General features: G+C 41.9%; 1 protein-coding gene across 1 annotated transcript in view; it reads left to right on the plus strand.

Annotated features, from left to right (window-relative positions):
* Positions 1 to 3,981, plus strand: part of LOC102121480 (acyl-coenzyme A synthetase ACSM2B, mitochondrial) — a 35,210-nt gene extending 31,229 nt beyond the window's left edge. The window contains exons 13-14 of the mRNA XM_005591398.5: positions 917 to 1,036; positions 3,482 to 3,981. Coding sequence (XP_005591455.2) covers positions 917 to 1,036; positions 3,482 to 3,586 — 225 coding nt within the window. The 3' untranslated portion in view covers positions 3,587 to 3,981. The remainder of the gene's footprint in view (positions 1 to 916; positions 1,037 to 3,481) is intronic.
* Positions 3,982 to 14,994: the final 11,013 nt, after the last annotated feature.

The raw sequence follows: 14,994 nt of genomic DNA on the forward strand, positions 1-14,994 counted from the left end.
AGTGAGACTCTGTCTCAAAAAAAAAAAAAAAAAAAAAGCTTGAAGTGCTTGGAACAAGGCCTAGCACATAGTAAGTACCATATAATGTCTATTTTGATGAGGCTGGAAGGAGTCTATCCTGCTGTTTGGTGTTTGAATCAGACTCTGATTCCTGACCAGAAGAACAGAGGAGGGATTTGAGCCAAAGGATAGAGCCCTTGTGCCACAGGGTTCGCAGTGAAAATAAAGGGAAAAAGAAAGACCCCTATAAAGCCAGGGTTATAGAAATAGGCTCAGATGGGGTCTAGTGGACTTTGATGTGTGTGTAGGAAAATATTAAGGTGGGATGTGTGGATCAGTGTCCTAGTACATTCCCACAGGGTGTAAGCCTGGCACTATCACACCTCCGGTACCTACAGAACACATCGCACAGAAAATGATGGGAACCACTGAGCAGTGAGGCCAAAGGGGGATCCTCTGCTGAAAAAACCCTGTGTGTCCAGCTCTGAGCCAGCCCTGCTGTACACGATTTCATTTTATTTACCATAAGTTAAATATGGCAGTTTTATACCCATTTTATAGATGGGAACACTGAAGTTTGGAGAAGTTAACACATGGTTTAGGGTTATGGTTTTCAGTCTATTTTTCTCTTTTCTCCCCCTGTATCTTCTTTCTCCTCATCTGTCTCTATTGTCCTTGGAGTGTGAGGCGAGCCTGGTCTCAATCTATTGTCCACCTGCTCCTCCAATAAACAACTTCAGAGAGAGCTGGAACCTCATTCCTGTCCCCAGTTTCTCCCTTTCCCTTGACCTGGATCACTGGGGATGCAAATGAGGAGATACAAGGGTGATGGAAGTCTTAATGCCAATTTCACATTATTCCAGGAGATGACTACACACTCTAATCCCTTCTCTCTTGGCCCTCATCTTTTTTGCAGGTGGTGAAAGCATTTGTGGTCCTGGCCTCGCAGTTCCTGTCCCATGACCCAGAACAGCTCACCAAGGAGCTGCAGCAGCATGTGAAGTCAGTGACAGCCCCATACAAGTACCCAAGAAAGGTAAGGCCTTTGAGATCCCAAGTCACTCAAACTTGAGAAATAGATTGTTTTCCTGTTATATTTATCTTCTTCAGGAGGAGGACAGCCCTCTAATTTTAAAAAGTCTTCCTGGGCCAGGTGCGGTGGCTCACGCCTGTAATCCCAGCACTTGGGGAGGCCGAGGCGGGTGGATCACTTGAGGTCAGGAGTTTAAGACTAGCCTGGCCAACATGGTGAAACCCCGTCTCTACTCAAAATACAAAAATTAGCCAGGCATAGCGGCATGCGCCTATAATGCCAGCTACTCAGGAGGCTGAGGCACGAGAATCGCTTGAATCTGGGAGGTGGAGGTTACAGTGAGCCGAGATTGTGCCATTGCACTCTAGCCTGGGTGACAGAGTGAGACTCTGTCTCAAAAAAAAAAAAAGTCTTTCTGACTATGATCAAGAAAGCCCAGGAAGACAATCTAGCAACTATCTTGATGCTTGAAAAATGACCTCAGCTTTTGACTCACTCTGAATTAAAAGCAGAGGGTGAAGTTGCACTGTGACTTAGTCTCAATGGGAACCCCAGCCAATCCCATGGGAGTTCTGAAGCTAGCATAACCTTTCAGTGTTGTCCTAAGGCAAGGTGAGGAAGGGAAGGGGGTCTTTACAGTCACAGGTGGATCAAGTATGGATGTAGGCTGCCCTGGGAAGGAGCGTGACCTTGGACAAGACAGCTGTCTTTGGCTGAGGCAATTCCCACAGGGGTCTGGCAGTGGGGAGGGAGTTCTTTGTCCCTGGAGGGGGATCTCAGCTGCATATCAGAGTCCACTAGGTGGACTTGCAGCCTCTGAGAGTGAGGCAGCACAGCACAGTCTCAGGAATCAGACTGTTGGATTCAACATTCACCTCCACCACTTACTCAATAACCTCTGTGTTCCTCAGTTTCCTTATTTGCAAAATGAGAATTATGCTGTTACCCCTTCACACGTCGTTAAGGATGAGTTCATTTAAGAAGGCATCACTTAGAAGAGTAGCTAGCACATAATAAGCATTTAATAAGTATTTACAAAGGAGGTTAGAAATCCAGGCACACCAAAATTATTATGAACGTTTAAGTATAACTGAATATTGTAGAAGGCTGAGTCAAGGAGTCCTATCACACAGTGTGCAGTGTCTTACTCAAATATCTCACTAGATGTGTCTCTTTCCGCAAGTATCTCCTCTAGAATTCTCAAGGCAACAGGTTATTTCCACCTTCTGCCTCCTTCCACCAACTACATCCAGTCCCTTCTGCTTCTCTCTTCATGACAAGCAGAGTAGCTTACTTCTTAGCATTAAATCCGGATACCTCCTGTGGCTTTCATCCACTCTCTATCTACCCTTCGGGGCACAAATAGTAAATATTTTAGGCTATATGTTCTTTGTTACAACTACTCAACTTTGCCCATGCAGAGTTAAAGGTTGACGGTTTCTAAATGAATGGATATGACTGTTTCAATTAAACTTTATTGATAAAAACAGGACATGGGCTGTATTTTGCCTGCAGGTCATAGTTTGCTGACCTCTGCTCCATTTCATTGTGGTTTGAACAAACCCTTCTCAACAAAGTCAGTCTTGACTTATAGAAGAATTCTTATATCAGCCACTAAGAAGATACTTTTTCCATCTCAGTATCCCTATTATTAAATTAAAGTTAAAAAAGTTAATTTTTATTAAATTCAAGACCATCTGATGCTTAAACCAATGCCAAGGTAATTGAGCCACATCATTGGAAGGCTCAATGAGGCGTCTTCATCATCCATGTCTTCAGATTTGGGAATATTAGAGATAGAGGATCCTCAACTTCAAACATTCCTTTTAACAAGAGCAAATTGTGAAATTTGAGAGATTTTATAATTTTGCTTAGTGTACATCGATAGGAAATGATTGATATGGAATTCAAAATGAGGTATCCTAATTCTTAGATGTCTTAGATATCTAAAGACCTCAGATTAATCCAGATTAATAACAACGGCTAGTATTTTTCAGTGCTGACTCCATGCCCGTAACTTAGCCTGCATAATTTCCTTTTGTCCACACAATCACCCAATGAAGTTGCTATTATCCTCCAGCTTACTCAGTAGGGAAACTAGTCTTAGCAAAGCCAAGGACCTAGTTAAAGCCAGGTGATTGGTAGAGGAGGAGCTGGGGTCCAGAGAGTCTGATGTCAAGGCTCAACTGGCTGACTGCTGTGCCATGTTGTGTCTGTTATGCTGCTCCTCCTCTGTCTGAAAATATGTCAAAGACCTTTATGCCCAATTCTAGCCAACCTCTTATTGTCCTCATCCCAGAGCACTTTCTGAAGCTTCTTATTGCACAGAGGGGCTGCCCTGAAGTGGCTCCAGCCTGAAGGACTTCCCCTCACCCTGTGGCAGTACTGAAAAATGCAACCCACTGTGGTCACAGACAACCCACCCTGGACCAATTTTTTTTTCAACAGATAGAGTTTGTCTTGAACCTGCCCAAGACTTCCACAGGGAAAATTCAACGAACCAAGCTTCGAGACAAGGAGTGGAAGATGTCTGGGAAAGCCCGTGCGCAGTAATACATCTAGGAGGCATTCATTTGGATTCCCCTCTTCTTTCTCTTTCTTTTCCCTTTGGGCCCGTGGCCTTACTGTGAAGATATGATATTCTTTATGAAAGAACATGAATGTAATTTTTGTCTTGCCTTGGTTATTAACACAAAACATTACCATGTTAGATGTTGAAAGAAGAAACGGAAGGAATGAGAGAGAGTGAAAAGAAGAGGGTAACAGAAAAAGAGGAAAGAAAAGTAAGTCAGGGAAATATTAAAGCTGCCAGGGAAAGCAATTGAAAAAGAAATAAAGTATGGAGGAAGGGAGAGAGGAAGCAAGGGAAGGAGGAAGAAAGGAAAGAGAAGATGGAAGGGGAGAAAAGATAGAAGAAAAATAATTGGAGGGAGAATCAGAAAAATAAAGAGAAGAAAGGAAAGAAATAGAGAGAAAGAAGAAAGCAAAAGAACACAAGAAAGAGAGGGAGAAAGGAAGAGGAAAAAAATTTAAAAAATAAAAATAGTAAAAGAAACTGATAAAGAAAAGTAATGGAAGACAGGAAGAATGGAAGAGAGGGAAGAAAAGAGGAAAACATAAATACTCCCACAGATAGACAAAGGCAAGCATAAAACTGGAGCTTGAGAAGGAAATGAAAGGCCGTGGCCCCTTCTTTTACCCTAGGAGAAGACCTCCATACAGGAAGACTTGTGTGTGTGGGGTTGGGACATTAGAATCATCCCCAAGTCACCCCAAACCTTGGAACTCTCAGGGTCAGAGGGGAACCACCATTTATTAAGCATTTGGTATATGCCAGGCACTGACCCAGATGCATGATAAATACCACATTGTTTCACCTCTGTATGGCATCTACAGACCTCAGATCATAGCTGTGAGAACAACGTAAGCACTGCCAAAGTTATCAGCTACCCATACCTTGTTTTTGGTGTTATCTACTCTTCCTAGACTCAAATATTAAAATAATTTTAAAACCAAGATCCTGATAGTAGTCTTCGGGAAAAAAAAGAAAGGCAGGGATGAGGTACGTGTATGCTTCCAACAGCTTGTGAGTTGGGGAATCCATGGAGAGAGAATGGGGAGGTGGTTTTATTGAAGGAACAACAAGCACCTCAATTCCTGGGGCTTCTGGGACATCAGATCTATGGTCCAGGAGATCGAGAGAGGTGAGCACTATGAGGACTTCACCTACAACCCAGAGATGGAGGATGAATGCTCCTAGCAAGTTCAAGTAAGTAGGAGAAGAAAGCAAAGGTTATCTGAGAGCCCATGACTCTTCTTAAGAAGACTTGGTAATAATAACAACAATAGTAATAATAATATTGATCGTTCATCAAGCACTTGCCAAGAGTTAGGCACTATCCCAAGTAAATGCACATATTAATCCTACTTAACGTTCACAATTACCCTTTGTTTCAGGCACTATTATTTTTTCCATTTTACAAAGGAGGAAATTAAGACTTAGAGAGATTAAATGACAGAGCCAGATTCTAATACAGGCCAAGCGGCATACAACACCTGTGCTTTCAATTTCTATACTCACTCCATCAATTTGCTTGTTTTGGCTTCTGGACCTTGGCAAAGCCGCTCTCTTAATCTGTACTTGTTAGGGTAGACATGCAGTTTATGTAGACATGCTAAAGGGATCTATTGCACTTGGCAGCAAGAATATTAGATAAGTTATTACCAAAACCCAAACAAAAAATAGTTCAATGGAGTAATTATGGGTAGGAGACTGATAGTTGTGAGCTTATCAGTGAGAAGTGAAAAGAAATAGAAATCGCTAATGTAGTTCACTCTTTTAATAAACATGAAGGGGAAAGAACAAAAGAAAGGATACAGAATTAGAGAAGCAACTTGCAAAAGGGAAGGAAACTGAAAAACTGCTGCAAACTCATTTTTCTCCTACCCAACAGCCACTCCCCACAACCACCTACCTGTACTACACCTTGTTTCTTGCTAAAAGGACTCTAATTTTGGTCAGAATAGCAGGGAGCTCACCACTAGGACATAAATTATGATTGGTCTAAGGCAGTTCTTTTCCAGTTCTTTTCAATTATACCAGAAAGTTTGTTTTGCTATTTCTACACCTTTTCATCCTTTGTGGTAGAGTATATTTGTTATTCAGCAAATATTTAATCTCCATTTACTGCACACCCCACCCCATGGGAAGAAAATCGTTCTCTGTTCCACTGAGGTTGAGCTGGTTTGACAGCTTTTTGGCTACTGGAATGTTTGTGAGCATAACACAAGGGGGCTTTTTAAACATGTGTACATGGTTTGTATTTATTTGTGAGGCATCTGCCGTCTTCACAAGAGGAGCATGCCTTGGAGAGTCAGAAGTCTCCCAAAGAAAGCCTTCTAGAAAAGACTTAAACCTGACCCTTAGCCTAAAGCAGAGCCTCCCCAGACAACCTGCAGATCCGTGAGAGAAAAAATGAGTTGGCCACTGAGATTTGAGAGTTGTTTGTTATCCAACAATATGATAGTGATAAGTAACTGATAAAACATTACTTTTTTCTTTAACAAAAAGAGAACAAGACTAATCTCAAATAATTGGCAGGCAACTATACCCAAATGAGACATAATAACATTAGCATTTGTGATTTTATTGTATTCACTTTTCATTTTATTTGTTTGTGGCATGTAAAACTTATGTTTTAACTATAGTAAGAATTCAGAGCATTTTCATTAATGTATTTTTTCTTTGAAAATATTTTTAAGAGAAGCAATGTAAAAAACATTGAGTAAATAAAAGGAGAGGTAACAGTGTATGATCGTAGCAAAAAAAAAAAAAAAATTCAATGCAGGTGAGGAATCAATGGCTGAAGTTTGATAAACATTTGAATAGGAGGAGAAGTGAAGGATGGAACCATGAGGAAAACCCAAAGGGCAGGGCAAGTAGTATCATTTTACCTAAAAGGAAGTAGTCAAGGATCCATGGGAAAAGTAGCTAATTTTAGAGTTGAAGGCTACGAGTCTGAGTTCTAGTTCTGTTACTAATGGGAAGTGCCTGCCCATACTGAACTTCAGTTACCTCACCCAGTCAATAAGAATGATCCGGCATCACCACCAAGATGCAGTAGAGATTGCAGCAGACCATGTCTGTGGAAGCACCTATCAGGGTTCAGGTAAACAACTAGGAAGAAATGAATGTTTAAGAGGTGCTAGTGTGAAGGATGGGTTGGGGCAAGTGAATGAAGCTGCCTCTGCAATTTGGGGGCTGTGAACAGAAATAACCCCTTGCTTCATTTTATATACCTTTGATCGGTCAATCAAGAGAGGTTGCCTGCCCACAGAAGAGGATGTGAAGGGGAGAAATTAGCAGACATTGGAGGCTGGGCAGGGAGAGGAGGGTATGCACAGATATGAAGATCCAGCTTTTTGATGGAGTCAAGATTTTGTTTTGGTCATTTTTTTAATCCAGTCTTGGGTGACCTCCCATCTCCTATGTCCATACAGGAGCTGGATACTCTAAAAAGAAGAGGGTCCTGGAAAAAGAGAAACAGAGATTATGGGACTGTGAGCTGGATGAAGAGCTCATCCAATCAAATGACCCACAATTTATTTGGGTCAGAGGGAGGATTAGACACACCAGCAAGCTAAGCAGAAGAATTTATGAGAGAACATGATATCTGAAACTTGTAATTCAGAAAGAGGCCTACTAAGTGATAGCACCATCCTCAAAGAACCATCATTGTCTTCTCTTGTCATTTTGTTTACCTTTCATATGCCTAATACCAAAGGATGCTCAGAAGCTGTTAAAGAATTTTAGTAAAAACACTCACCCACCACTATCACAGTTCTCCTACCCGGCAGTAAATAATGCTGGCTATTTGTGAATCTTTCCAGTGATATCTGAGGGAGAATATGGAGGGAGCCAGATGGTGGAGAGCTTAGTTATCGTCTCTCTTCTTACTTATGTGTGCTATGGTTAACACTCTGTTGGAGCTCCCTCTGGCCTCTGCTGCAAGAGAGAACTCGCTAGCTGTCAGGTCCTTTCTTCATCTCTCCAGCAGTCTGAGCAGAACAGGAAAAGCCTCAGAAATGTCTGCCACTATGATTCTGACCTGGGCACATAGATCAGCATTTCAGCTGGTATTACCCTAGAAGCCAGATGCTGTCTTGGTGTCCAGGGGCTCTCTGCCAGGGCATGGTCACCTTGGAAAGAGATAGGCCCAGGGACTCTCACCTCTCAATAATTGGCTTTTGTAACAGACTTGGGTTTCCTGAATCACAGTATGGGGTACAGAACAGCCCAGACAGTGAGCTGGTTCTTGGCGACTCCAGGGCCAATCTAGTAATAATGTGATTAAATGGCATGAGGACAGATCTCAGCTTTAGCAACTTTATTATTTTCTGAAAATGAAATCTTCATCTCAATGCCCTTAGCTACCTTAGTACAGTGCCTTAACACTGTAGAGTTTCTCGTTTGCAGCGGTCCAGTTGATTTCCAAGTTAACTGTTTCCTTCTAAGGATGGTACTAGCCAAAGATTGAGCTTCTTCGGCAGAGCCAGACCTGATAAATATAGCTCAACTAGCCAAAGGTGGCGACAAGGACACACCTGGCCGAAGGTGTCCTGGTCACTACCCCCACCACTCCTCCAAGATTCCCAGACACACCCAACCAATATAGCTACAAAAGAAAAACAGGCAAAACCCAATTACTAATAGCTGCTTTTTCCACCAGGTGGCACCCAAAATGTTGCTTTCATTTATCTGACAAGCAACTGCTAGTGCCTGATATTACCCTATGCCCTGGGACACAGCTTTTTAAACAACAACAACAACAAACAACAACAGTTTCCGGCCAAGCATAGTGGCTCATCTCTAATCCCAGCAGTTTGGGAGGTAGAGGCAGGAGGATCACTTGAGTTTAGGAGTTGGAGACAAGCCTAGGCAACACAGGGGGCTCCATCTCTATGAAAAATAAAAAATAAATGAAATTAGCCTTGCATGGTGGTGTGCATTTGAGCCCAGGAGGTATAGGCCACAGTGCCACTGAACTCAAGCAAGACCTGTATCTCCATTAAAAAAAAAAAGTTTTCTACCTCACAGAACTCAGTCTACTTGTAGGGAATGTGGGAGGCAGAGGCAGAGGCACACAATAATTAAGATTTATAAGCAAAATATAAAATAGAATAGGCTGTGATAAGTAGCATGGAGAAAATTAAGCAAGTAAGAATCAGTAATTGCTATTTTTTTCTATTTTGAGGGATAGAATATTTCTGGGATATAATAAAATAGAGTACTGTCTTTTATTTTTCAATTGAGAAACTGGATTCATGTACTTTTAACAGCTTTTTTTGTGTTTGTTTGTTTTAAACAGGATCTTACTTTGTCACCTGGGCTGGAGTGCAGCGGGGCAATCACAACTTAATGTGTGACTCCTAGCCTCAAACAATCCACTTGCCTCAACCTCCCAAGTAGCTGGGACTACAGAAACACATCATGACTCCCAAATAATTTTTAAATTAGCTACACACTTTTAACCCATCAGATCTCACAAGAACTTACTCACTGTTAAGAGAACAGCAAGGGGAAAATCCGCCTCCATGATCAAATCACCTCCCAGCAGATCCCTTCCCCAACATTGGGAATTATAATTCAACATGAGATTTGGGTGGGGACACAGAGCCAAACCATATCAGGGCCCTTCATGGGTAGTCTGGCTTCTTTTATGGTTGCCCAGATTCCCTGAGACCATGGCATAGATTGCCCGTCTTGTTCAATGTTAGGCCTAAACCAGTATAGCTATGTCTACGACATTCTCTTGGAGAAAAGAAATCACAAGCCAGCCAAGATTCAAGGGTGAGTAGTCAGCCAGAAATAGCCCCATCTTTCAATTGGAAGGTTGCCAAAGAATTTGCAACCATCCTTAAACCCACCACAAGGACTTACTAAGCATGAAGCTCTGTGGTAGGAGGTGGGGCACAGCTGTAATGAAAAGAGTCCAAGTCCCTGTCTTCATGAAACTTACATTCTATACAGGAACACGTGCAACATCAAGTAGGCAAATTTTAAAAGACGTTTCAGATGATGGACAATGTGACAAAGAAAATCAAACAGGAAAAATGGATAGCTTGATGGAGCAGAAGGAGGGACTGGTCTTGGGTAGGTTGGCCAGAGAAGACCTCTCTGAGAGGTGAAGAGAAGGAACCTTCCTATGAAGATCTGGGGAATGCTCCAGGCAGAGAGAACAGGTTAGAGTGAGCCCCAGGAAAATAGACGGTGGTGAATAGTAACGCCTGGAAAAAATGTCAAAAGACTGGAGGAGAGAGAGTAAGAAAAGATGGAGACAGGGAGTGAGAGAGAAAGAAAGAACATGCTGTACTTTTTATGGGTTGAATTGTATGCCCCCTCCCCAAATTCGTATTTTGAGGTCCCAATCTCCAATACCTTAGAATGTGACCTTATATGGAAATAGGGTCTTTACAAGGATAATTTTGTTAACATGAGGTCATTGGGATGGGCCCTAACTCAGTATGACTGGTGCACTTACAAAAAAGAAGAAATCTGGACACAGAGATGCACATTAACGAGGCTGACATTACGTGAACATGAAGATAGGCATCCACAAACCAAGGAGAGAGGCCTGGAACAGATCCTTTCTTTCTCTGCAGCCCTCAGAAGGAACAAACCCTACCAGTATCTTCATTGTGGACTTCCAGCCTCCAGCACTGTGAGACAATCAATCATGTTGTTTAAGCCACCTATCCTGTGTTATTTTGTTAGGGCAGCCTTAAAGCAGGACATGAAGGCTTTCTCCCCAGGAGATAATGGCAGGACAGTTAGTCAGAGGGCAGAGTAGACTGCATTACAGAGTTCAAAATTTGCTCCAAGGGCATTTGGAAGCACTGTAGGGTTTTGTTTTGTTTTTTATTTTAGCTTGGGGAATACAGGTGCGGGTTCGTTACATAAGTAAATTGGATGTTGTGGGGGTTTGGTGTACTGACTGTTTTATCACCCAGGTAATAAGCATAGTACCTGATAGGTAGTTTTTCGATCCCACCTTGGGATCCCAAAGTGCTGGAATAGGTAGTGATCTACCCTCCTTGGCCTCCCAAAGTGCCGGAATTACAGGCATGAGCCACCATGCCCTGCAAGAAAAACTTTTATGCGTTGTTGTTTTTTCAAATTTCATTTAGTTGTTTAGGTGTGTTTTCTTGCATCTCATTGACCTTCTTTAAAATAATTATTTTGAATTTTTTTCAGACAATTCATAGATATCCAATTTTTTTGTGGTATGTTGCTAGGGCTTTGTTAATTTTTTTGGTGGTTTCATGTTTGTCTGATTTCTTGTTATTCATGTAACCTTTCCATCTGTGCATTTGAAAGAGCAAATGCTTCTTCCAGGCCTTAGAAACTGGTTTTAGCCGGTTTGTGTTCTGTTAGATTCCCAGGCGGATGAGTTTGCCTATGGGATTGTAGCCAAATGCTTTTGGAGCCAGGTAACATGACTGCTGCTGGGTCCACATGGAGTTCACAGTTGGTGAGCCTACTCTAGCAGGCGTGGATCCTGTCTGGGCCCAGGGTGGTCTCTACTGTCTCCAGGACCTTGGTCCAAAGGGCTGGTACTGGGCTGATGGTCTATTTCAAATGCACAGGAACAGGCCTGTTACCTGGTTTGTGAATGGCTATGACTCCTCCAGGTCCCCAGGGGGGCTTTTGCTGAACCACTGGGTGAGACCTTGGACAGGCGGTACTGCTCCAGTCTGCAGCTGAGAGGGGCGGAAACCAAGTTTCAGGGCTGCTTCAAGGTCTACAACTGAGACTGAAATCTGCAGGCCTGTCTCTGGTGTCACTGATGGGCATGTCTCACAGTGGGTCCCTGGGCAGGCAGCCATGCTCTCGATCTGTAGCTAAGTGAAGTTGGAGCTGAGATTCAGGGCCTTTCAAGATCTGCTATGGGGACTGAGGTTGGCAAGTATGACCCTGGGGACTCACATGGGTTTGTCTCCCAGCTATTCCCTGATTGGGCAGAACTGCTCTTAGATCTCAGCTGAGGGAGCCTTGGGCTGAAATTCAGGGTCATTTCAGGATTTGCGATGTGACTGAAGTTGGCAAGGGTGTCCCAGTGGCACAGACGGGCAAGTCTCTCAGCAGCTCCATGTGCAGGCAAAATTGCTCTTGGGCTGCTGCTGAGAGGGTTTGGAGGCAAAATTGAGGGCCCTTTCTGGTCTGCTTGGGGACTAAAATCCAAAATCCTGCCCTAGGGACTCATATGGACATGTCTTTCTCTGGGTCTTTATGCAAGTAGGACTGATTGCATACTGCAGCTGAGATAGGCTGGAGTTGAGTTAGAAGGTTGTTTCAAGGCCTCAGTTGAGGCCAAATTCAGTGGGCCTGTTTTCTGATGTACTACTGTGCATGACTCCCTCCTGTCAGACCCCTAGGCAGATGGTTTCGGTAGCAGGATCAAGTCCAAATAGGGCTTTCACCAAACATGAGGCAGATGGGGCCATTTCCAAATCCAGAGTTAGGACCACAGTCAATGAGTTTGTCGCCCATGTGTGGGTTTACCCTCTCAAAACAACTCTCCTAGGTCTTGGGCTCCACTGGGGTTTTACAACTCCTGCCTAAATCCTCAGGTTCTCACAAAGGCACTTTTGCCTGTGAATGGATGAGCAATTATTGTTGCTATTGGGGAATGTGAGTGGGGAACTAACTACTCTGCCATCTTGCTGACATCACTTCCTAGCTTCCTTTGTTTCTGTGGAGAAGTCAGTGGTAATTTGAACAATTGTCCCACATGTGTAATGTATGATTTTCTTCTGTCTTCTTTCAAAATGTTATCTTCTTTTTGATTTTAAGAAATTTGATTATGACATGCCTAAGTATTGTTCTTTTTTGTATTTCTCCCATTTTAGATTTTTCTAATATTCTTGGATCTGTAAATTTATATCTTTCACCAAAATCTGGAAAACTTTTGGTCATTATTTTTTAAAATATTTTTTCTGTCTTTTTCTGGAACTCCATATACATACATATATATACACACACACACCACCCACATACATTGTTCCACGATTCACTGAGGCTTCACTTTTTATAAAAAATATTTTTCTTTCTTTTTCTTTTTTTTTTTTGGAGACGGAGTCTCGCTCTGCTGCCCAGGCTGGAGTGCAGTGGCCGGATCTCAGCTCACTGCAAGCTCCGCCTCCCGGGTTTACGCCATTCTCCTGCCTCAGCCTCCCCAGTAGCTGGGACTACAGGCGCCCGCCACCTCGCCCGGCTAGTTTTTTGTATTTTTTAGTAGAGACGGGGTTTCACCATGTTAGCCAGGATGGTCTCGATCTCCCGACCTCGTGATCCGCCCATCTCGGCCTCCCAAAGTGCTGGGATTACAGGCTTGAGCCACCGCGCCCGGCCTCTTTTTCTTATAAAAAACTTTTTCTGAAGAAAACAGTTCTTCAGACTGTTAATTTCTTTTGAACTAATTTCAAGTATGCTAAATTTCTTAGATCTCCAATATGCTATAAGGTCCATTAAGTTCATTTTTAATTTAGAGTAATACATTCTTAAACAGTCTCAATGTTAAAATCATTTCTATTTGTCCACTAACTTTTTTATTGTTCATACTGAACGTATTTTTTTTTAGTCCTTGAGCATAATCATTACAGCTATAGCACTGTTATTGAAATCCTTCTCTACTATTTCCAACATCTGAGTCTTTAGTTTTCTCCATTGATGTTCTTTTTCTCTTGCAAATGAGTCATGTGTTCCTGTGTCTTTGTGTATCTAGTAAGTTTAGATTTTATATTGAACATTGTCATTAATATACTGTAGAGATTCTGGATTTTGTTTTATTCATTTCTTTTGGCAGGTGGTTAACTTGACTATACTCAAACTCCAAACTCTTTTCCCTCTGTAGTGCCCAGCATCTGAAAATACCATTCATTTCTGTTAGCCTGAGGCTGCATGGATTCTGTGTATTTCAGGGATCAACCATGGATTTGGGCAGAATTCATACACAAAATTTGAAGCTCCTCTTCTCTGACTCTCTCTCTTGAAATTTTTCCATAAAAATTGAAAACTCATTCAATGCCATTTATTTATTCAAAGGTAGACTTTTCCTAATTTATTTTTGTGTTACCTGATCTCTAATGCACTCTGAAGTTGCTATTTATATTTTGTCCAGGGCTTATAGTTGGTACCTATCAAAAAGTTGATCCTATGTAAAATACTACATAGTACATCTGACTTCGAGATACTTGAAGATCATGATACCTGAAGCGAAAGCCCTACAATTATAATTCCAGTTGTGAATTATTTGATTTATCTGTGCCACCAATACTCATTGTGAGCATGTGAATTTTAGCTTACCTAGAAAAATCAACTTCAAAATCATCCTCTTTTATGATAACTCATCTATACTTTTATGGTAACTTGGCTTTAGTTGGCTATACTTTCATACTGTATACTTTTATACTCCAAAATCATCCTCTTTTATGAAGACATCCTGTTTTATAACTTGGCTATACTTTTATACTCTCCTACATTGTCTTAGGAACTCCTAATATGTCTTTTATATGTCTCTTCTTTTTTTGTCTTTTTTTTTTTTTTTTTTTTTTTTTTTTTTTTTTTTTTTTGAGACGGAGTCTCGCTCTGGATCTCAGCTCACTGCTCAAGACAATGTAGGAGAGCATTTTTGATTGGAACCAGTGCTCAAGATTCAAGCTAAGCTTTATTCTGCCTCAGAGCATTTTCACTTCCTGGAATTCTGACATGTTGACTCTAGAAATCAAAACAAAATATGATTTGTAATGGCCTGTGTGTTCTTTTGAAACAGATTTATAAGAATAAAAACAACCCCATCATAAAGTAGACAATGGATATGAACAAACGGTTCTCAAAAGGAGACATTTATTCAGCCAACAAACATATGAAGAAAAAAGCTTATCATCACTGGTCATTAGAGAAACGCAAATCAAAATCACACTGAGATACCATCTCACGTCAGTCAGAATGGTGATTATTAGAAAGTCAGGAAACATTTGGGAGGCCAAGGTGGGCACATCACAAGGTCAGGAGTTTGAGACCAGCCTGGCTAACATGGTGAAACCCCATCTCTACTAAAGATACAAAAAATTAGCTGGGCAGGGTGGCGCATGCCTGTAATCCCAGCTACTTGGGAAGCTGAGGCAGGAGAGTCGTTTGAACCTGGGAGATGGAGGTTGCAGTGAGTCGAGACTGCACCATTGCACTCCAGCCTGGGCAACAGGGCAAGACTCTGACTTATAAAAAAAGAAAACTCAGGAAACAATAGATGCTGGCAAAGCTGTGGAGAAATGGGAACACTTTTACAATGTTGGTGGGAGTATAAATTAGTTCATTTTTGTGAAAGACGGTGTGGGGATTCCTCAAGGACCTAGAACCAGAAATACTATTTGACCCAGCAATCCCATTACTGGGTATATAC

This window comes from Macaca fascicularis, chromosome 20 (genome assembly GCF_037993035.2).
Source record: "Macaca fascicularis isolate 582-1 chromosome 20, T2T-MFA8v1.1".
NCBI classification, from domain to species: Eukaryota; Metazoa; Chordata; class Mammalia; order Primates; family Cercopithecidae; genus Macaca; species Macaca fascicularis.